This window comes from Xenia sp. Carnegie-2017, unplaced genomic scaffold (genome assembly GCF_021976095.1).
Source record: "Xenia sp. Carnegie-2017 unplaced genomic scaffold, XeniaSp_v1 HiC_scaffold_13, whole genome shotgun sequence".
Taxonomy (NCBI): domain Eukaryota; kingdom Metazoa; phylum Cnidaria; class Anthozoa; order Malacalcyonacea; family Xeniidae; genus Xenia; species Xenia sp. Carnegie-2017.
The window spans coordinates 5281242-5302215 of record NW_025813436.1 but is presented as its reverse complement, the minus strand read 5'-3'; the positions used below and the strand labels follow the sequence as shown (position 1 = coordinate 5302215).

At 38.2% G+C, this 20974-nt stretch overlaps 3 protein-coding genes and 1 long non-coding RNA gene across 4 annotated transcripts; 3 read left to right on the top strand and 1 right to left on the bottom strand.

Moving 5' to 3' along the window:
• Nucleotides 1-33: 33 nt before the first annotated feature.
• On the top strand, nucleotides 34-4575 carry LOC124453710 (chondroitin sulfate synthase 1-like). Its single transcript, XM_047004550.1, has 2 exons — nucleotides 34-969; nucleotides 2545-4575. The coding sequence occupies exons 1-2, from the start codon at nucleotides 91-93 to the stop codon at nucleotides 3994-3996; spliced, it is 2331 nt and encodes a 776-aa protein (XP_046860506.1). The 5' UTR covers nucleotides 34-90; the 3' UTR covers nucleotides 3997-4575.
• Nucleotides 4576-6365: 1790 nt separating this feature from the next.
• LOC124452169 lies at nucleotides 6366-7857 on the top strand. The gene is made up of 2 exons (XR_006950755.1): nucleotides 6366-6434; nucleotides 6684-7857. It is a non-coding gene; the product is annotated as an uncharacterized LOC124452169 (long non-coding RNA).
• Nucleotides 7858-9886: 2029 nt separating this feature from the next.
• On the top strand, nucleotides 9887-19282 carry LOC124452158 (tyrosine-protein kinase CSK-like). Its single transcript, XM_047002747.1, has 15 exons — nucleotides 9887-10128; nucleotides 11519-11554; nucleotides 11619-11675; nucleotides 11844-11894; nucleotides 12814-12920; nucleotides 13561-13683; nucleotides 14050-14152; nucleotides 14901-15003; nucleotides 15460-15525; nucleotides 15607-15709; nucleotides 16101-16262; nucleotides 16367-16417; nucleotides 16509-16650; nucleotides 17239-17325; nucleotides 18382-19282. Exons 2-15 carry the CDS (start codon nucleotides 11552-11554, stop codon nucleotides 18571-18573), a joined length of 1350 nt encoding a protein of 449 aa, XP_046858703.1. The 5' UTR covers nucleotides 9887-10128; nucleotides 11519-11551; the 3' UTR covers nucleotides 18574-19282.
• A 754-nt stretch (nucleotides 19283-20036) lies between these two features.
• LOC124433280 (probable endopeptidase p60) lies at nucleotides 20037-20916 on the bottom strand. Its single transcript, XM_046983041.1, has 4 exons — nucleotides 20902-20916; nucleotides 20611-20764; nucleotides 20439-20451; nucleotides 20037-20324 (listed from the first exon to the last, which is right to left on the bottom strand). Exons 1-4 carry the CDS (start codon nucleotides 20914-20916, stop codon nucleotides 20207-20209), a joined length of 300 nt encoding a protein of 99 aa, XP_046838997.1. The 3' UTR covers nucleotides 20037-20206.
• Between the last annotated feature and the right edge of the window lie 58 nt (nucleotides 20917-20974).

Genomic DNA, 20974 nt, shown 5'->3' with positions numbered 1-20974 from the left:
TATTATGATGCAAATAAAGCTTTTCTTGTTCTGTATTGGTATAATGTACTGACAAAAATAGTTAAGTGTATTAGTAGGAATTGTAGTTATATGAGTTCTGTATCGTTGCATCAATGTCGACCAACTGGTGTCTTCAGGGTTCAAAAGCCTGTATCGTTATCCGTTCGGCGACTAAGAGTTTGCCGACGTCTTAAAAGAATGACAAAGAATTCAACTACTCGAGTGGTTTTCGCTCTTCTTCTCGGTGGTCTCATTAGTTTCACATTTAGCGTTTGGACAAGTCATTTGGTTCGATTTCCAACCATACCTTGCAAACGTGTTCTTAAAACACACGTGGACAATGCGGTTAGCAATGTTAGAACTCGACCGAAACGGCTAAGAGATGAGCTAAACGCGAAGGGATTTTTATTTGTATCCGTCATGACTTCCAGTATGTATATTGGCACAAGAGCTCGTGGAGTTTATGATACTTGGGGAAGAGACGTACCCGGCCGTTTGAACTTTTTTACCGGTAAAATAAACATAACGGATGATGTTGCAGACTTGCCAGTCATTCAACTTGATGTGCCAGACGATATTTACCCACCGCAGACAAAATCCTTTAAAATGATTGAATATGTATCGAAGCACTTCGCTGACGATTACGAATGGTTTATAAGAGCGGACGACGATGTGTACATACGACCGCACAAACTACGTTATTATTTAAAGAAGTTAGATAGTTCGGAAGATTTGGTCATAGGTCAGCCGGGTGTTGGTAAAAAAGACGAGATAGGCAAACTTGGCCTTGGTCCTAGAGATAATTTCTGCCTCGGTGGACCAGGCATAATGATGACATCAAGTGTTTTAAAGAATATTGGGCCAAATATTGTTGTTTGCCTAAACAACACGAGCACGACGCACGAAGATGTGGAAATTGGTCGATGCCTGCGTCAATATGGCGGAGTTATGTGCCCATGGGGTTTTGAGGTAAGATTTACGTAAAACATGGCTCTCCTGCTGGAGTTTGTTGTCGAAACATTTACATGTCAAATGTAAAATGTACACAACGTATTGACAATATTATTGTCCACTATTGAATATGATTGTCGTAAAATCGAGTCGACTTGACGGGAAAATTGTACGGTTGATGTTATGCTGTGAGAGAAAAGTGCTAAGTATAATTGTTTAAAATGTGTTAAATGTAAAATATACTTTTTATTGTCGGTGATAAAACGCTTCCGATAGCAACGTCACAAACAAAACCGCCCTCATTTCTTCGATTTTATTCTGATTTTGTCCGAGGAATGTTGCACAAGAATTGCACCGCGTGAGATGATGACTTTAGCTTAAAAAAATAAGTTCTTATATTTACGCCCTGATCAAAATAAATATAACCGACCAGGCGAAAAATTATTATTTTAGACAAAAAATCTTAATATGATTGGTTATCGATGCACAAAAGAAATTTTTGTTTTTAAGTGAAAATTTTTTCTCTACGTTCAGTTTTCATCGACACATGAAATATTTTCAGCATGCTGGATTCTGAATAATGTGCTTGCCATGGTAGAAATATCGTAATAAGTATATAATAAGTAACGTAATACACTTACGTAATAAGTTTGTCAAAAAAGTTTGTCGCTTCATCCTCTGTCATTGGCTAAACCCAACTTGCTGATTTAGTGATTTTTAAGTCGGTGCTCAAAATCTTTGAATACTCACTTATCAATGTTATACTTTTACGATATTTCGTAAGTTTTTCAACTCCATGCCACGTCGACGGCTGAATCAATTTAGCAATTATAGCATTTAAAGAATTTGGTAAAAAAATTTCTTCGGAACAACGCTATTCCTTTGACACTTGACTGCTTCGTTTATAAAATCGCGTGAGCTCTTTCAAATCCTCTTGTTATCAGAATGAACTTGCAAGAAAATACTTACCTTCAACCTTTCCTAATTGCGAGTTTGTACTTTGCTCTAAATACGTATTGGCAATTCGCCACAGTTTACGTAATTCTAATCGTACACTCAGTCGATAAAAATTCATCATCAATTTAACACTGATATTATGAACTCAAATTAAAATGTCAGACTAGACTGAAGTATATATGGACTCGAGCAGGGATTTTCTGTCAAGGGAGAGGGGCAGTTAAATATAGGAAGGGGGTCATCACTGTCGTTGAAACGATGTACTGTAATTTAAATATAACAATTTAAGGGGGAGCAAGATTTTTGCCAGATGGTGGCCGCCAGGCGAATATTACTTTTGATTAAATTACGTTTAAAGAAGACACTAGCCGTAGAGTACATAAAGACTCGAGTTTCAACATCAAGCTACTTAGCTCTGAGACGTCATTCGGACTCCAGTTTCATAACATCCGACAACTGATGGTGAAGACTAGATTTTTGACCGAAGTATGAAATGAGTCAAGTTTTATCATCACACCGACAAATGCTGTGGACTGACATAAATATACAAGCGCCCGCGAGGTTCACCAGTCGTTAGGAAAGCACCCCACACGAATTCATATATGAAAACTGACCTGCTTCATTTCATTTGTCTAGGCAAGAGAACTGTTCGTACAAATCTACGAGCATCCCTTTCAGGCTTATCATGGGGAACTGGATACCATAGAATCTATCAAAGGTATTAGCTACCACCCTGTAAAAGATCCCGCCTACATGCGTAGAATGCACGTGTATTTTAACTCGCACCACGTGCATCGTTTGATGTTGCGTAAGCGGTCCGTACAGCGAGCACTTACGAACATGGCCCCGTTTTTAGAGGGGGATATGCATTGGACAAAAAGTCAGCGATTGTTATCTGATCTTAGCGACAAATCTCATCGCCAAGCGCGCAACAGCTCGCAGCCTTGGGAGTCGTTAGATTTTTCTAAAGTGTGGGCTCTTTATGATAAACCACCGTTACGTTACATACACGATGGCACCGAAGCAGCCATGAAAAAAGTTGTTGATTTTGCAAAAGAGACCATAACTCGTGAAGGAGAACCGTACTTGTACGAGAACATCAAATTCGATAGGTGGCATAATGGCTACATGCGTGTTGACCCAAAAGTTGGCACTGAATATCGTTTAGAGATCGGCACAAGAGCGCAACTGCACGACAAGAAGATGAAATTAGTGATCACGCGTTCTCGCCGTAGCGTGCATCTGAGACAAACTTTTGACAAGTTTATTGTGAAGTCCGAGAGGACATTAGCCAGCGACTCCGCAAAAGCGACGCTTCATTTTATTGTGCCCCTCGTGGATCGCTTAGAAAACCTCAAGCGTTTCTTAAGCAGTTTCGAGTCGGAGTTCCTTGTTCGCAATGATCCGGTAAAATTACTCGTCGTTTACTTTCCAGATGCTGCACCCTCCGTGCAACAAAAGCAGGCGTTCGATCGTTACGCTGCGAAGTATCCTTCTGTCGAATTCAAATGGCTGGATGTAAAAGGACCTTTTAAACGGGCGGTCGCCTTGCAAAAGGGCACAGACTACTTTGGCAACAACTCGTTGTTGTATTTTTGCGATGTCGATTTAGTTTTTCGTCAAGAGTTTGCCGAGAGATGTCGAGCAAACGCCGTGATTGGGAAACGTGCGTATTTTCCTGTTATGTTTAGTCAATTCAATCCGAAGATAACGTTTGCGAAACGTCCGCATCCCGGACATTACTACTATGCCAAAGAAGCGGGGTTTTGGCGCTGGTACAGCTTCGGACCAGTTTGCGCCTATGCCAAGGATATTAAAGATTCCGGTGGCTTAAACACGGGACTTATAGGCTGGGGTTTAGAAGATGTCGATTTATATGAGAAGTTTTTGAAGCGGTCAGACATCGAGATCTTTCGGGCACCCGACCTAGGTCTTGTGCATGTCTATCACCAGCACGCAAGTTGTGATCCGCGATCTAATGAGGAACAGCTGGCAGACTGTCGAAGGGCACAGGCTGACATTTATAGTTCTGCATCGTCCTCGGTTGACTATCTACACGACAAAGGGTACCTTGGGTTTTTCCTATGATAAACGATCCCTTTGGTACATCGACCTGTTGCAGGACATCGTGGGATCTCTGGTAAGATTATGGTCACGACGTCCAGTGGTGAACTGTGGTCTTGTATCGTCTCGTCAGTGCGAAATTTTCGCTGCCACTTGTCATCTTTTATTGAGAAAACAACCCTTCGTCGGAAACATATGGCATATACATTGATAAAAACAAAAATATATATTTAAGAGGCTGTCGGTATTTATAAGCTTATACATTAATAGAGTGCCTCTAGTCAAATTGAACTGTAAAATATGATTATTATTTTAAGACAGAAGCGATTGAAATTTGGCAAAAACGAACCAGAAGAGGGTAACGTGAGGAACTGACGTTATTCGCTGCACTGCAAAAGCGATGACATTTTCTTTACAGTATGATGTCAGCCCATATTTTTCATCAAAACATGCTGTATTTTTTTTCACCAAACTTGCCATGTCTCAATTGCTTCCATATTTATATATATTACGAATAGGAGATAGAATGAAAATAGGAGTTCTAATTATTAATTAGGTTTTCCTAATTCAAATATAAAGTTGAAATTTAGTTAACATTTAAAATTCAGTTGAGCTGTTTCTCTGTTACCGGAACCAATTTTGCACTGCTCACGACTATCTTTTGAGAGCTCACACGATACAACATGATATAGTCATGTTATATCGCAATTGATCACAAAAAGCGAGTTAAACTTATTGATTTTTTACTCTATTTCCAAATCAAGCATGCTTTTAATTTCAATGGAATCTGGTCTAGCCAAAGCTTTATTGTGCGAAAGTTATTACTTGTGGCCTTTTTGCTTTTAAGTACTTATATAGATTTACTTGAAAACTCAGTTAAATTCCCTTTCTATTTCCACAGTGTACGCTTTTGGTACGAATTTCAGATTTTCCACATTAATCTTATTAAAATGGATAGGGATGTTCGACATTGCTCATCTTTCTACAATGTCGACTACAGATCTTCTATATTTATTAACCTCTTTAACATGTGAAAACAGATGTGCATAATTCGACTCTTTACATAATCCTCCATAACATTCATCTTTTGGAATTCATTCTGTTTACGATATGCGAGGATTGTATTGACAACGGAAATACCTGCACAACAGGACTAAATGCCCGATAGTGACTACATGGTTTTGTTGATTGTGGATATGATTTTATGCGCCGAGCAATCGCACATCGTTCGATGAAACTCGAGCATATTTATCAGCGGCCTTCGGCATCTTTCACTTTATACGCTGTACTTTTAAGATTTCACCCATTTTCAAAGTATAATTGTTTTTCAAATTAACGCACTTCTTTGTAAAAATTCAAAGCCAGGCAATTATAAGACAACGCACTGGCGTATTGTTTTTTTGTGAGCTAAATTGATCGGCCAGCCCAGACTTGCTGTGTAAATTGCAAAAAATGCAAAACATCTTTGCGTAATTATAGTTTTTCAGTAGTTATTGAGCACAGACATTTTTTCAATGCACGATTAACCTGGCTAGGGCATTGAATTTTAACACGAAAACATTGAAATGTTTAAATATAGAAAAAGGGAGTTGGATGAGAAATCTCATTCGTGACTTTGTCATGGATTTTTCGTCAGAAGCTCACATGCATAGCTAGTTTTGCCCTATTTTGCAATGCTTAGCAGCAAAGTTTAGAGCCAATAGGTTAGAACGTTCAACGCGAGTTATTTCAATGTCTCTCATCCAAGATATATATCATACGCATATCAATTATAAGTAAAGCTGACGCCTATAATTAAAGATAAACGTCAAAATCCGAAGAAAATTCGTTTGAAAAATTTAGAACTCTCATATTCGTCCGGGCATCTCCCATTTATTCAAGGCAGAGAACGCTACAGTGCAAGAAATAATGTTAGTGCGTTTCAACTTTGATACAAAATGGATTATTACCATCGATTTCGCTTTTGAACGCAATGTTAATAAGTTCATTTGAAAGTTTATTTTTATCTTTCAGCGCGCTATAAATGGTAGTTTGTGTAAAGTTAAACATCTCATAAATTATGATTATTTTTGTGATCGAGAACGATCCATGTAAAAAATGTATTTGTCGCTATATGTGTCGTAATCTTTGCCATTCGGCAGATTGGGAAGTACATGGCATTTCACCGCAAAAAAATATTTACTAGTTTTCACAACAAACACTGCTTCCCGTCGTTTTCATTCTTTGTTTGTGACAAATGAAAATATTTATCTGCTATTTTCTCACCGCCCCGTCATGTTTTACAATTCGCCCTCCTTTGACCAATGACGCTTTTTATTGTTGTCATTTCAATTCAAGGGATAATAAGACAGTTTTTCTTGCTTATCAGCTTTCAAACAGCACGCAATAGAAGTTGCTAGGGCGTGTTTTCGGTCATTTGCAACTGCACAGACTTAAAGGAAGAAGGGGAAATACTTTGCCAGGTTGAAAAAGCAATTATTCTCAATGTCGTCATTTTGACTTGAATTTACCGAGAGGCAAAATTTTTTTTCAAAAGTAAAATTGCTAACGATATTGTCCTCCCATTGTCACCGTTCATGGTGCATATCAGATAGGAGTTGGTTTGATAAATACCATTGTTATTATACCAAGAATCCATGTGATTTGGAATGAATCTAGTGACCTAAAACGCTGTTTCATTGTTTGATAACAAAAAAGATTTAAATATTTAGGTGTCCGTGGAGAGGTAGTCTGTTGCATCAACTATCGAACAACACTGTTAAATTCACGTCAAGAAGTCTGAATTTTTATCATTTGAATTATACTTGCAATTCGATTGAAATGAATTTGAACCGCTATCTTGCTGGAGTTTGCTGACCCATGCCGAGGGAAGATGCGTTAATGTTCGAAGCATGCATGGTTTAAATGAGGTCCATACGAGGAACGTTTTTCATAATGTCGTCGAGAGAAATGTTTGTTATGCTGGATGGTACTAAAGATGTGTTTTGATTTGTTCGAAGACAAGAAAAGCTATATGCAAAAAGTTAAGGTGATTATGAAAAAATTGTGAGGACAAAGCCAGATATTGTTGAAAAGATAAAATTGGATGAATGTTATTGTATGTTGTTGTAGCTATAGACTTGTTCAACATAAAACTGTTAACAAGGCGACGGATTAAATATTTATTGTCGTTACGTTTTGTGTTGGGAAATTATGTTCATATCAGGAAATGGTAATTTCGTCAAATAATTATGGTGGCGATCATTAATGCGTTAGAAAAACAAGATACGTACGTGATCAGTTCTGAGTTTTCGACATTCTTTAAATAAATATATTTCGTCCTGCTATGTACAAATTTTCTTGCGTTCGCTAATCGTGAAAAAAATACGATTCTAAAGAAACTAAGAATGATAATCTTTTGGAATTTGCTTCATACGTGCAAGCCGTGTAAAGCCACAAATGAAAAGTATGATCACAAGCTGGGTTCGAGTTGGTAGGGTAATATGAATAAGCTGTGTAGAACTAAGTATCTATCAACAGTAATGTAGAGAAAAGCAGCGAGTGGACAAGGGCAGTGGAAGATCGACAATTGGAAGGGGGGGTGTAATATTTATACATGTATGCTCTACTGTGTTAGTTTCTATTGAAATAAATTGTTATTACGTATTATATAATATGAATATATGAATATGTCCCCCTCCTTATCATCAATCTTCCTCTGCCCTTATGAATTGAAGGTATTGATGTAGTTCGAAGAAGTTTTTGTGTTGTAAAGTTATCGAGAAAGCGTCTTTAGAACAAATCACTTTTTTAAGTATTGCTAGCTAAAACTGAGCCCATTATTTTGACTATTGATAATTTTAACAACACACGTCAAGTAATAAAGGATTTTTTATTTGAGACTAATTACTTCTATGGCACAATAAGCATGCTAATTGAGAAGATACTAGAAAAGGGCAGACGTCATTGAATAAGGTCCTTTTGTATTTTGGCATTCAAAATATTTTAATCCCAGCTGATTATATCAATTGTTGTGTTGGTATGGTGTTTAATATTGATGGCTCTTGTATATTTGCACGTAAAAGCTCGTTGTCCATTCGAACCAAAAAGCATCATAGAGGTTTGATCGTCCAACTCCTCAGTGTTTAAGAAGGGTTCTTAAGAAAAAATCAAACCTGCATAATGTGTTGTTTTCGGCGGATACTGAAGTATTGATACTCTTAAGTTTCGATGATCTCAAATATCGACTAGTTGTCGAAGTGCTGCTAAAATATCGAAATTTTGAATACCACCTCCTTGGCTAGTCTTTGCAGTTGAAATTTATTGTCACAGGAGGTTTTTGCATATAACACTTTGCTGAAAAAAGTATGCACACAAAAAAAATGTTTTTTTACAGTTTTGTTTTTGCTTCTAGTTCTGAATACTTAACTTGATCATTTTACAGTTAATATTCAAATGCTGAAAGTTCTTAGTTTGCTCAGTTGCACATTGTTTTTTCAGAATTGCGCAAATTGATTTAGAAATGCATATTTATCGTGTAGAACTGCACGTTGCTGTGTCTGTGACATTCTTGAAAAATATTCTGAATAGAAAAACTCATTTATATATTGATTAATGACCAAAGGAAAAAAACATCAGTTTCTTAGTATTTGCAATAATTGCACTTCCTCACCGATGAAAGGGAGCCTCGATCATATAATGTTACAAAACGAGGAAAGAGTACGAAAAAAGCTCCGCTATGAAGATATTATATATTGCTCAAAATATTTTTATCAGAAGAACGATTAATTAAGGAAAAACCGAAAGTATATAATGTTCAAAATTTTATTGATAGTGTAGCTTGTAAAATGTCTTATGTAGAAGTTTTAAAAATACATTTCCAACAGTATGTTCTATCTTCTCCTTACTACTACACTTGTATGCTACAGTGGGTGTTGTTGCCTCGTACTTTAAAGATGAATCATTCAACAAGTTGTACAAAGCATGTTGGTGGATGTCAGCATTACACTATGCAAACAGATTATGCTTAATGTTTTTGGTTGGACAAAATCTTCTGGACGAGATATGGCTCGTTATAGACGCAGGGAGGCGGAAGAACAGAAGAAGAGACCTCCCTGATTTGATTGCAATTGTGACAAAAATAATGGGGGAAGGTCGGGAAACATTAGATAAAAGTGGTAATTGAGGATGAAAGAGATAACAGTAGTCATTGAGAGTGATAATAGAAATCATTCTCCCAATATTTGAGATCACTTCCACACAAATCAAAAATCGTTACTATAGTTAAGGGATTTCTTGTCCTTGTCTTCAAATTACTATTCGCCCGTGTATATATTGTTGTCTTTGACTATCCAAAGTTTTCTTCGCTAGTAAAATTGTCATGACGAGAATAATTCTGTTCTAATGATGCAGCCTGTGTCTATAGATGAAGAGATGGGTGTGACAATGGATTCCTTATTATAGGGTCGAAACATGTCAAGAAGATGTATTTTTTAATAGCATGTTTTATAATGCTTGCCATGAATATATATCCTTAGATGGTAAGTTTGCTTTTGAAGATATTGCCTTCGATAGTAAGATGCTATGAACATATATCCTTAGATAATAAATAGTAAGTATGCCATAAATATGTATCCTTATATAGTACGTTTACTATGAAGATGTGTCCCTAGACAGTAAGTTCGCGGTAGAGACGTATCCTTAGATGTTATGAATTTTATAACGATCTATCCTGTTGGTATCATAAGTTTAATATGAAGATACATCAGCAAGGAAATAGCATAGAAATTTATTGATTTGCATGATTTGGACATAGCTTACAAGATATCAACCTTAAGCGTGCATGAAACCTCATCAGCTGCGTACATAGAGCATATTACCTTTCTTCTTCATTCTCACTCTGCGGAGCTCTATGGCGCTCACCCAGGTGTACGTTGTGCGTACCTGTTTTATAAAGATGACATCTGGCCTGCAACACCTGTAAATCCCCGAAAATCTAGAGGCGTTTGTTGGTAATTCACTTCCGCGCGGAGCGATGTTTGTGTGGCACAGAAAGAAAGCAGATGGTTGTCAAATTTTAACAGGTTTTTGAGCAGAAAATATCCACAGTTTCAAGAAATTAATCGTTTCACACACGACAGAGTTATCTGTGAAATCATTCTTACGCGTCTGTAGAAGGTTAGTTTGAAAGGGACTGTCAATTATTCGGTCTACATTGTCTGAGAGTTTTTTCTTTATAACGAATTTCCAAATGAGCAGCCCCCAAGTAAATAATGGTCGGAAATATTAGGGCAGAATTTCTGACTTATCTTACGCACAATAACTTGCTGGCTTACGGAATTTAGAAACCTTGCCACGGCTGGAACCCGTGCAAGGTATTCGGCTGCTTGAGAAGGAAGCGAAATACTGTGAATAGAAGGTGTAATTTCATCGATTATTATTTCCTGACAGTTTGCTGTAATTAACGAATCCTTTTCATGAATTACCCTGGCGTGACTATTTCGTCCTTCCCGTAACGAAACTTTCAATTGCCATTGCTTTTTACCATTAACAATTTTGTTCTATCATTAGATAAGGCATGATTTAGAAAACAATAGCCCTGTAAATGTAAAAACACATTTTGCAGCGAGTCGTTTGAAAAGAATTTTCAAATCTTTCCGAAGGGGAACAGTAATATTCGATGCAATTTGCGACACACGATGTAAATTGCGACGCAAAAACCAGGCGAGGTTTAAACGTGAAACCCAGTCAAACTCCTTGTTTTTCCTTGTAGAAACACGAAGTCATTGTACTTCCGGGTATGTCGGTAAAAATTATTCATGGTTTTACGAAGTTATGAACTGTTATGTAACATTCTTCGAATAAGATACAATCAGATTCGATGATTTTTATTTTTTAAAAGATTGAGCACGCATTGGTGGCGACTTTTTCACCCACATTGTGTTTGTTTACACTTTTGACCTGATGGACACGATCTTTACAATTGACAATGGACATTTCATGTTTAATGAAAAATTTAACAGGCAATGTTCAATGTACAAGTACTGCACGTACTTGCTCAGGCACTGTTAATCCAATTAAATTACATCTGTCCTGGACATGTCTTACTCAATTGGGAGTGGCTGTTGTTAAATGCATGCCTTTTCAAGTATTCCTTCTTTGTTGTATCCTATCAAATTAACACCAAGCTGATTGATTTTGATCATAGACACCGCACTTTCATTGTTAAGGTTTATTATTTATAATTTTACCCATCTTCTGCACCACGACACATTAATAAATTCCCCTCCCTCCCCCCCCATGCAGCAAATTGCTTTGCTGAAATGGGCATTTACTTTAATTATTAACTTTCTGCAAATGCCACTCTTTTTTGCTGAATTTTTTCTTTCACGTAATTAGTATATTTTGTTTTATGATTTCTTTTCTTTGAAATATAATGTTGTTTCCAAAGAGTATTGGCTTGATTGTTATTTTATGGATTTGAGAGTGAGCCTCCATAACCCCTTTCTCTACATCACCCTCACACTAGTTTTGTCATTTATATATATAATGATTAAATATTTTTTAGCACCATTCAAAGAAGATTGCAGCAGCATCAGTTATGGTGAGAAAAACAAATGAAATTCTGCTTTTCTGCGAATTCTATTTAACCACCATTTTGTGTATAGTTTGCCCCCGGTACAGAAGTAATTGCGAAGTTTGAATTTCGAAAGTCCAGCCCCATGGTACGTATGCATGAATAAGAAATAACAAAGTTTCAATCAAAAAGTTGACAATTGCATCTTCAATGGAGTTAATTTGAGAGCAGCCAGTGCAACAATATAACAGAAAATATATTTGGTCGTATTTGTTATGCCGTAATTTTGATTGGTAAATATCTTATGGTTTTCTAGGATTTGCCGTTTGATAAAGGCGACACCCTAGTTGTGGTTGGTAAAACACAGGTAGTTGTTTATATTATTGTACATAGTATCTCTCTCTCCATTTATATATGTATGTGTATTGGCTACAAATTCCTTTCATCGCCAAACACTTCCCCACAGACCACAAACTTAGGAAAATATTTAACCATGACACGATCAAACATGAGTTACAGCTGCATGAACAACATCGAACAAATAATCGACAAACATAGCAAACGTATAATGAGAACATCTGACAATACCAACGAAAATACCACGAACAAAAAAACACAAACAGAAATCATGCACCTCCCACCGAAAAGAAAACTGCCCACTTAACAGAAACTGCTGGAAATCATCCGTCATGTACCAAGAAACTGTGAAACGCAACTGAGAGACACATCGGACTTACAGAAAACGAATTTAAGACTACACCCAAAAACCACGCTGCCTCTTCCCGCCACAAAAAACTAAGAAACTCGACCGAACTCAGTAAGCACATTTGGACCCTTAAAGAAAGCAACGTCCACGACATTTCGTGCAACATCATCACTCACAGCAAGCCATATAACAGCTCCTGCGATAGATGCAACCTCTGCCTGAAAGAGAAATTCTTCATCCTCTACCATCCGTCACAATCATCACTCAATTAACGTAACACACTTGTTTCCTCTTGTCGCCGTTGATACGTAACACTCGTATAAAATATGTAACCATACACGTCGCTAATACACCAACTTCTGTCGTTTTTTATATATATTTTAAACGTTTAATTGTTTATTATTGATTATTAAAGTCCCCTGAAGTGCGGGAAGTCACGAAACAGAATTTAGAGAATTGCCCATGAAAGATGTTTAAGTTTGATGAAGTACAAGTCAAAAAGACCGCGGTGTCTCTTAACTTTGCACTATCTTTGACTGCTTATTTTTGCTACATGTATCTTTTCACTCATTCTTTCCAGGATGTAAATTGGATAAAGGTCAGAAATCTTCGTGGAATGGAAGGCCTCATTCCTGTAAATTACGTCGAAAAGAAGGAAAAGGCAGCCGTCCAATTGCACAAAATGCCGTAAGAATTTTACTATTTCTTGTTATGTTAGTTTGGTTTTCATCACTGTGACTATCACCTGCTTTCGAGAATTTTCTCCTTCGCCGCAACCTTTCCACGATACCTCTTTCAGATACGATTTAAAATGGAAATGCACGAATCTCGTTGACTTTTACATAGCATATTGTTCACATTTTACTACCGTGCTGGGGGACTCATGCTGTACTTAATATAAGAATAACAAAAAGAATCAACTGACCTGCAACGCCTGCGTGTATGCGACAGAAGTTTTTTCGTTCGAGCTACCAGCATTTTTGCGCTTATTGTAGGGGAGTAGCGTCAACCGAAAATAACCCAAATGCCAATTTTTCTACTACATCTTACTTAGAAAGAAACTACGTAATTGTGATGTATCGTTCTTCCCGAGGTGCAATGCGCGCATTATGTATATAACGTGTTTAACAGAGCAAACTCATTGTAGCATTTTTTTGTGACAGTTCTTACGTGAAGGTTTTTGTAGATGGTATATTTAGTGAATTAAGGGGATTGTTAGGGGTTGAAGAACCTTGTTTTGCCGGCCGAACTGGTTTTTAAGATACATGGCTGTCATTGTCAGCCTTGCTTATAAACATGCTTCAAAAAAGCTTATTTGCGTTTGCAGGTGGTTTCATGGTCGTATTGATCGTGCGAAAGCAGAGCGTTTGTTGACTTCCAGCCCAGAAGACGGGCTGTTTCTAGTTCGGGAAAGTACAAATTATCCAGGAGATTATGCACTTTGTGTTTGGTAAGTTGTTGATATGCGCATCGAAAGATTTCGAGATCAGTTAGATTGAGGATTCTAAGATGAAGAATTTCTGAAAACTTCGTTTATATTTTCCTGGATTGTGTTTTGATGCTCCTTTGCTTTGTCTTTCCCTAGGAAAACGTACAATTGAGCCTTGTTGTTGTTTTCAAAATGCAGTAGATAAAGAGAAATATTTTATGAGCTAGAAATTTCTGGCACTTACTTGTTGAAAACATTCTGGGGGAATGCTTGCGAATTAGATTTTAGTTCGAAAAAGCTGTGATTCGCACGAGCAGAGTTTGAAATCGCAGAGAAAATCTTCATCTTACAATGGACCTATTCCTAAATTATCTTCATTTTCAACAGTTATCATGCAAAGGTCGAGCATTATCACGTTATGTACGATAAAAAGGACCAACTAACCGTTGATGAGGAGTCGTCGTTTTCAAATCTCACGCAACTAGTTAACGTAAGTTGGCCTCATTTGGTCGGAGGATGTTGTTTCGATGGCGTGTATAAAATCACGGTCTGAAATTTCAGACAATCGCATCGTAATAAACCGAATTGTAGTTGATTTATGCCGACCTCACTAAAAGTTGCATCCCCCCTTCCCCCCACAACATTTTGACTAAATTATTTCTTCGACGTGACTGTTCTAATAATCAAAGTTTACTGATAGAGACAATTTCTTCATCTGCTAATGCATTCAAGTCAGGATTGGATTTACTTGGGGGGGGGGGGTCGAGTGCCCCTCCTAGCCTTAGCCATAGGGTTGTTGAAGAGATACAAATTTCCCAGCAAAACTTTAATAGACGATGCATGATTCTAGAAAAGAGTTGGCAGTGTTTAAATTGCCCCACCAACCAAGACCTTTGATTCTGGCTACAAGGCACCTCAAGTTTATCATACATCCGTATAATTCCAGCAACGAGTTACCATTGATTGCCCCACTCCCAAAGTAAATTTTTACGACTTGTACGAGTTACTTTGGTGAAATTCTTGCTATTATTCTAGCAGCAAGTTACCATTGTTAAATTGCCCCGCAAACTATTAACAATATAGGCTCCCTACCGGCAACGCGGGATGTCCGAGCGAGAAGTGGTTTGGTTGGTCATGTGACAGATAACTCTCCCGCTGTTATATCATGCCCCGTTAGCGTTGTTGATTTGTTTCACATTGCAAGATTAGTCAGTCACACGCGCGTGTTTCCCATTTAGCATTACATCAAAGGTGCTGATGGTCTCATATGTCGTTTGAAAAAGCCTTTAGAGAAACAAGGAACGCTGGCTGTTTCGGTGGATGCCGAATCGTTTATGAAATGTAAGTTTCAACAGATGGAGTCTGTTATTTGTGGTCTAGCATCGTGTTATCAGTTATCTAGCATTGTGGTATAAGCTTAGAAAATCTTAAACTTTCATGATTGATTTATTATACTAAACAAACTTTGAATGAAGTTTGTTTGATATACCCAGCATTTTAGCCAAAGCAAATGTATTAATATGGAGTACACTTAACGGAGTTGAGTAGAAATATCTGACATGCAACAGTGACAGAAAAGTAACTTTCGAAATCTAATTCTATACCAAAGCATAGCTCCCCACTGAATCATCCCGGAGCCATTTTTGCTTTTAAGTCTTTTGAAAACTTTCTTCGTGTGCGCGAACACTGTGAACGGCAGAAGAACTTTTCACTGACTTTTCATACATACAACGCATTTGGCGATTATTTGACGCTGTGCTTTAGTACGTCGATTGATCACTGATTTAAACATTTCAGCTGGCTGGCATATACGACGCAAAGACGTAGATTTGATCAAAGTTGTCGGCCACGGCGAATTCGGAGGTAAACAGACGAAGTTTCATTTTCACACGAAACACCGATTGTTTTTGTGTAGTAAATTTGCAAGCGTTTTGCTTCTTCTAGATGTATGGGAAGGCCTGTTTAATCAGAAGAAAGTTGCTGTTAAATCGTTAAAAGAAGAGGGTCGAGCGGCACAAACGTTTTTGACGGAAGCTTCTGTCATGACGTGAGTAACGAAAGCTATCGTTGTAGTGGAAAAATCTTTGAAGTGCATATGTCACGAAATTGTTTATTGTTTTAAATAAAAGACCGCAAGAAACTTAAGGGACTTTCTTTTACACATTAATGTTTTTGTGTTCTGCAAATTAGGAAATCTATGTTCCTTCGTTTCCTAACTAACGACAAAATAGAACATGATCTGAAGATATGTTGATTACGAAACGAAGGAACATAGATTTCCTAATTTCTTTACCACAAAAACTTCAATATCTCCAAAACTAGGCATGCAAACATTAATGTGAAAAAGAAAGTCCACTATAGTTTCATGAGATCTTTTATGGACAATTTCGGAACATAGGCACTTCAACTCATGCTTACAACACGTGATATTTTTTCAGGGCATTAAACCACAAGAACCTGGTCATGTTGCTGGGTGTATCACTAGACGGTTCACCAATCTATATCATAACGGAGTTCTGCGAGAAGGGCTCGCTAGTCGAATATCTAAGGTCACGTGGGCGATCTGTCATCACTCAAAAAGATCTCATTGGCTTTGCCAGGTACATTCACCATAAGTGCTCATGTTCTGCCCATGCACTACGCATGCCCATGATTTGCCCTTGTTTTACGCATGCTCATTTTCTTTCCATGTTTGTATTGACAGGGATGTTGCGAATGGAATGTGCTATCTAGAATCCCAAAACTTTATACATAGGTATGTCGGACAATGTCCGCACTAAGGGTATACATTTCCAGGACAATTTTCTTAAAGCAATACATCACGTGCCCGTTCGTTGAATTTTCAGGGATTTAGCCGCAAGGAATGTTTTACTCGATGAAAACTGCATGGCGAAGGTAGCTGACTTCGGCCACGCCCGCGAGCAAAGTGTTAGTGTCAGTGGTAAGCTGCCAGTAAAATGGACGGCACCGGAAGCATTGAAAGATGGGGTAAGTGATGTGAATTGTTTTTGTCACGTGTGCTAGTTGATTGTACCGCTAGTGTTCCAACGATATAAACTAGTAATGGTGGCAAAGGTTTGAGAAAAAACTGTTACTTTTTGGTCTTTATTGTTTCTTTCGTGATTTTGTTTTAATGCTTGAGGTTCGATAAAAACCGTCGATAAAATGTCGATCTGAGTTAACTCAAATCAGTTGGGTACAGCTTTTTTGTTAGTATTTGACAGTTTTGGTGTCCGCGTCCGCTTAATAGAGGTGTCCGCTTGACAGAGGTTTCATTACTACGATTTATACGAGATTTTAGTCGGGACTTTACAAAGTGTGCGTTCAATACGGGGTGTCCGCTTGACAGAGGTTTCATTACTACGATTTATACGAGATTTAAGTCAGGACTTTACAAAGAGACTTTACAAATTTTGAAGGGTTGTATTGCAAAAGATAAGAACTTGCTTACGTAAAAAGTTGGAGTTAAAGATTGACCTAAGTTACAAATCAAAAAGCTGTTCTTTGTATCTTAGCAGTATCCATAGTTATCATGCCATGTTCTATTCAACGTTTTACCCGTGTTTTTTTTTAAAGAATTTTTCGTCGAAATCTGATGTTTGGAGTTTCAGTATCTTCCTATGGGAAATGTATTCGTTTGGCCGTGTGCCTTATCCTCGAGTGGTGAGTGTTTTCAATTATATGTTTACCGTAAAATGTTGTTTTCTCCAGACTGGATTTACTTGGAGGGAGGGAGGGCGGTAAATGCATTTTAGAGTATGTTTTTATTAACTGGGAAAACGTTGTGCTCGTTTTAACTTCCACTTCATCCAAATAATGGCTTCACGTTGAATCCCACTGCATCGCCCTGCATCACATTGCATTTTATGGATTAAACCTCATCACAGCGCATTCCACTGCATTTTATTGAATCTCACTGCATCACACTACTTCGCAGTGACTGCATCACCAAACATTCCACTGCATCCAACGTTATCCCAGCACATCCCACTGCATCACACTACATCGCAGTGGCTTCATCATCAAACATTCCACTTCATCGCACTACATCGCAGTGACTTCAACACAATACATTCCGTTGCATCAAACGTTATCCCAGCACATCCCACTTCATCGCACTACATCGTAGTGACTTCAGCACCATACATTCCACTGCATCAAACGTTATCCCCATACATCCCACTTCATCGCACTACATCGCAGTGACTCAACACAATACATTCCGTTGCATCAAACGTTATCCCAGCACATCCCACTTCATCGCACTACATCGTAGTGACTTCAGCACCATACATTCCACTGCATCAAACGTTATCCCAATACATCCCACTTCATCGCACTACATCGCAGTGACTCAACACAATACATTCCGTTGCATCAAACGTTATCCCAATACATCCCACTTCATCGCAGTGACTTCAACACAATACATTCCGTTGCATCAAACGTTATCCCAATACATCCCACTTCATCGCACTACATTGCAGTGACTTCAACACAATACATTCCGTTGCATCAAACATTATCCCAATACATCCCACTTCATCGCACTACATCGCAGTGACTTCATCACCATACATTCCACTGCATCAAACGTTATCACAGTACATCCCACTGCATTTTATGAAATCCCACTGCATGGCAGCGAATCTCACTACATCAGAAAAAAAATGATGTCGAGTTGAACCAAGTCTTAGCAGATGTTGTTCCTCTGTATAGCAATTGACGGACGTGCTCTCTAAAGTCATTAAAGGTTATAGAATGGAAAAACCCGATGCTTGTACAGACGATATGTTTTCTCTTATGACGTCATGTTGGCAGTTTTATCCGAACGAGCGACCGACGTTCAAGAACATTGTGATGACTTTAAAAACATATGCCGACGATGGCAAATTTCTTCCCGTATTATGATTTCATTTATCAAGGCACCATGGACTGATGAACAAAAATTTCCAAGAATTGGTTGAAAATATCTTATTTCAGGAACAGGTTTGACGTATTTCTTTAAAAGCCTTTTGGGATACCCTCTTAAGCCGGCTCGATCGGACTTGTCTAGCTTTGTCAATTTCTGGATTGCACGTCGTCCTGATAATCGTCATCGTAGAAAAACGCTTCTCGCCAGTTTTTAACGGAAACAATCATATAGTTTTTTGTCAAAGATTAACGTACCATTGCGCTCATGAATGCACGAAATTCATATGGTATACTATTGTTCACGACGTACCTAATAGTGTTGTGCTTTTCAGTTTTGATTTTCTGTAAAGATATAATGTATAGATTAATATTGAGCGATGAACATAATAACAACAATTTTCTCAGGCAAAATCGTTGCAGTTGGCACTTTAGTGAAAGTTCAGAAAATGCTCGTTGATCGTTTGGCGAAACTCCTGATTTTTTACGATTGGAATGATGATTAGTTTGATGTTTTTCAAAACGGCTGGTAATACAAAAAATCGACGCTTTAAACTCGTCATAAGAGGAATGGTATTACCTTATAAGTAATACTGCTCTTCTTTTGATAAAGGTCCAGGTGAACTTCACTCGAAAACGTATCAATTGTAAAACAGGCTTTTTGTTTTGTTTGCTCTCGTTTGATGTCAAATATACGTACTTAGAATAATTTTTGTTTTGTACTTTCATCGGGTGAAGAAATGCGGCTTGACGAATTTCGGATCAGTTCCTAAACTCATTGTCTTCGATCATACTTCCACATCTTCATTTCTTTCATTGAGTGTATTTTGCTTACATAGCCATTGAATGACAACCACTTAAACGTCAGAAATTTGCCTATGTTGGGGTAGATGTTAATATAGTTGAGATTCGTTGTGCAGCGGACCAACCATTGGTCGATGTGAACGACGGTGAGAGTGCAAAAATTGTTTGATTTCTTATCCAATGTGCTTCCATTCTTGCTTGCCTTCGTATTTCGCAGTTTTATTGAACGTTAAATGTTTATTCAGTTTATTCAATTAAGAGATTAACTTTACTTTGAATCTGAAGTGCTCGTAACAGTGTACCATGTTTAAAAGCCAGAAAGTGGCTAAAACCAGTATCCTTTGACGAAATGAATGGTTTGAACGCGAGAGTATCGTTTAATGTTTGTGGATGAAGATCGTCCCCAGGTTAGTGTTTTGCGGAGAAAGACTATTGGTGTTGGCGTTCTTTAGAGAATGACTGTTGATGTTGGTGTTTTCTGAGGACTGTTGGTGTTTTTCTGAGAACGACTGTTGATGTTAGTGTTCGTTTGAGAACGACTGTTTGTGTTCTTCCGAGGACTGTTGGTGTTTTTCTGAGGAATGTTGGTGCTCTTCTGAGAACTGTTGATGTTCTTCTGAGGACTGTTGGTGTTCTTCTGAGAACGAGTGTTGATGTTAGTGTTCGTTTGAGAACGACTGTTGATGTTCTCCTGAGAACTGTTGATGTTCTTCTGAGGACTGTTGGTGTTCTTCTGAGAACGAGTGTTGATGTTAGTGTTCGTTTGAGAACGACTGTTGGTGTTCTTCCGAGGACTGTTGGCGTTCTTTTGAGGAATTTTGGTGTTCTTCTAAGAAGGACTGTTTGTGTTCTTCTGGGGACTGTTGGTGTTCTTCTGAGGACTGTTGGTGTTCTTCTGAGGACTGTTGGTTGGTGTTCTTCTGAGAACGACTGTTGATGTTGGTGTTCTTCAGGACTGTTGGTGTTCTTCTGAGAACGACTGTTGATGTTGATGTTCTTCTGAGGACTGTTGGTGTTCTTCTGAGAACGACTGTTGATGTTAGTGTTCGTTTGAGAACGACTGTTGGTGTTCTTCTGAGAACGACTGTTGATGTTAGTGTTCGTTTGAGAACGACTGTTGGTGTTCTTCCGAGGACTGTTGGTGTTCTTCTGAGAACGACTGTTGATGTTGGTGTTCTTCAGGACTGTTGGTGTTCTTCTAAGAAGGACTGTTGGTGTTCTTCTAAGAAGGACTGTTGGTGTTCTTCTGAGGACTCTTGGTGTTCTTCTGAGGATTGTTGGTGTTCTTCTGAGGACTGTTGGTGTTTTTCTGAGGACTCTTGGTGTTCTGAGAAGGACTGTTTGTGTTTGTGTAGACTGACGTTTCGACATTCTTCGCGGTAGTCGTCTACAATTATCAATCGAATTAATGATGTCGAAATGTCAAGTAAACTCCAATACCAACAGTCCTTCTGGGAAATTCACAAACCTGGACTGTAAGGTTGTCTCAGAGCACCACTAGGACTCATTTAGGACTTCACTAACTCGGACGATCCACATATACCAACAAGTATCCTTAAACGTCCAGCATGAACACCCACTTTCGTCCACCGAGCGG